The sequence below is a fragment of the Propithecus coquereli genome, unplaced genomic scaffold (genome assembly GCF_000956105.1).
Source record: "Propithecus coquereli isolate 6110/MARCELLA unplaced genomic scaffold, Pcoq_1.0 Scaffold1009, whole genome shotgun sequence".
NCBI lineage: Eukaryota > Metazoa > Chordata > Mammalia > Primates > Indriidae > Propithecus > Propithecus coquereli.
Window position 1 is genome coordinate 21,461 of NW_012133959.1, and position 1,433 is coordinate 22,893.

Consider the following 1,433-nt stretch of genomic DNA (forward strand, 5'->3'; position numbering starts at 1 on the left):
GGATCACCCAAGTATGCTCAGACCAGGGGAAAAACCCAGTCCAACGCGAAGCCCACAGCTCTTGACTTCCTAACACTGAAGAACTGTTATACCCAAAATAATTGGAAGCAGGGACTCAGATATCTGCACACCTGAGTTCCCGGCAGCATTACTCACAACAGCAAAAAGGTGGAAGCCACCCAAGTGTCCGCTGATAGATGCATGGGCAAACCAAACGTGGTCTATCCATACAGCGGAATGTGATTCAGCCTTAATGCCGAGGGATATTCTGATACCTGCTACAACGTGGATAAACCTTGGAAACCCTGTGCCAAGTGAAAGAAGCCAGACGCAAAGGACAAATACCACATGATTCCACTTACGTGAGGTATCTAGAGGAGTCAGATTCACAGACAGTGGAATGGTGGGTGCCAAGGGCTGGGGAAGGGGAAATTAGGAGTTAGTGTCGAACGGGGACTGTTTCAGGTTGGGAAGACGAAAAATTCTGGAGATGGATGTTGGTGATGGCTGCACCACCATGGCTGCATGTACTTAATGCGACTGAATTATATACTTAAAAATGGTAAAGATGGTAAATGTTATGTGTATTTTACCACAATAAAAAAGGGGCAGGGGGAAGCATCTGCCATGATTATGGAGCCACTGAGTCACCTGTGATCTTCCCTTGCCTGATCTTCTGCACCTTGTAGCAAATGGTGGTCCCCACCATCAGGTAGACGTCGTACGCTGGATTCAGAAGGATGTTTTCCAAAATCAGCAGCCTGACCTCTGCAGGGCGCACGTTCTTGGCACAAAGAAGAGGGTAGAAAATGTGAGCTGGGGTTGGGGAATGGGGGGGTCAGTATGGGCAAGAGAAAAAAGGTTTTTTAAAAAAATATGAGAATACAGGAGTTAAGAGTAATGAAAGAAGATGTCACTCCCAACCCCCAGCTTCAGGCCCCAGAAATCCCAGGGGAACGCTGTGTGAATGCCAGGCACACAGGCCAAGGTCATTACTAAAACATGCTGAGCACTGAGCACCTCACTCAACATTATGTCACATCTTGACTTAAATTAGTAATAATTAAATAGAAAGGAGAGGAGCCAGAGCAAACTCTGTGGATGCTACAGCCACCAGGAGCTCGCCTTCTCTCCCCACAAAAGCCCTGAAGTCCATGGAGGTTGGGAAGGGCCAGGCCAAGCTGCACAGAGGGAGAGGCCTGTGTCTGCGATGAGCCCTCGGCCCCTGCTCCTTGGCCTATTCCCCTGCCCACTCTGCGTCCCCCACCTGGGACCTCCTCCTCAGGAAAACTTGTGAGAGCCTCTGCAATGGGAGAAAGACGCCAGGCGCCCGCCCCCCTCCGCGTCATCAGATTCTCCAGGGGCTGCACCTTTCACTGACTTTGGCCTATGTGACAGCCCTGTACATTGTAGAAAACTGAAATGCAATTACA

At 49.7% G+C, this 1,433-nt stretch overlaps 1 protein-coding gene across 1 annotated transcript in view; it reads right to left on the bottom strand.

Moving 5' to 3' along the window:
- Nucleotides 1-1,433, bottom strand: part of LOC105809062 (nuclear pore membrane glycoprotein 210-like) — a gene marked incomplete at its 3' end in the record, with an annotated part of 56,971 nt that overhangs the window by 18,271 nt on the left and 37,267 nt on the right. The window contains exon 3 of the mRNA XM_012642823.1: nucleotides 652-816. Coding sequence (XP_012498277.1) covers nucleotides 652-816 — 165 coding nt within the window. The remainder of the gene's footprint in view (nucleotides 1-651; nucleotides 817-1,433) is intronic.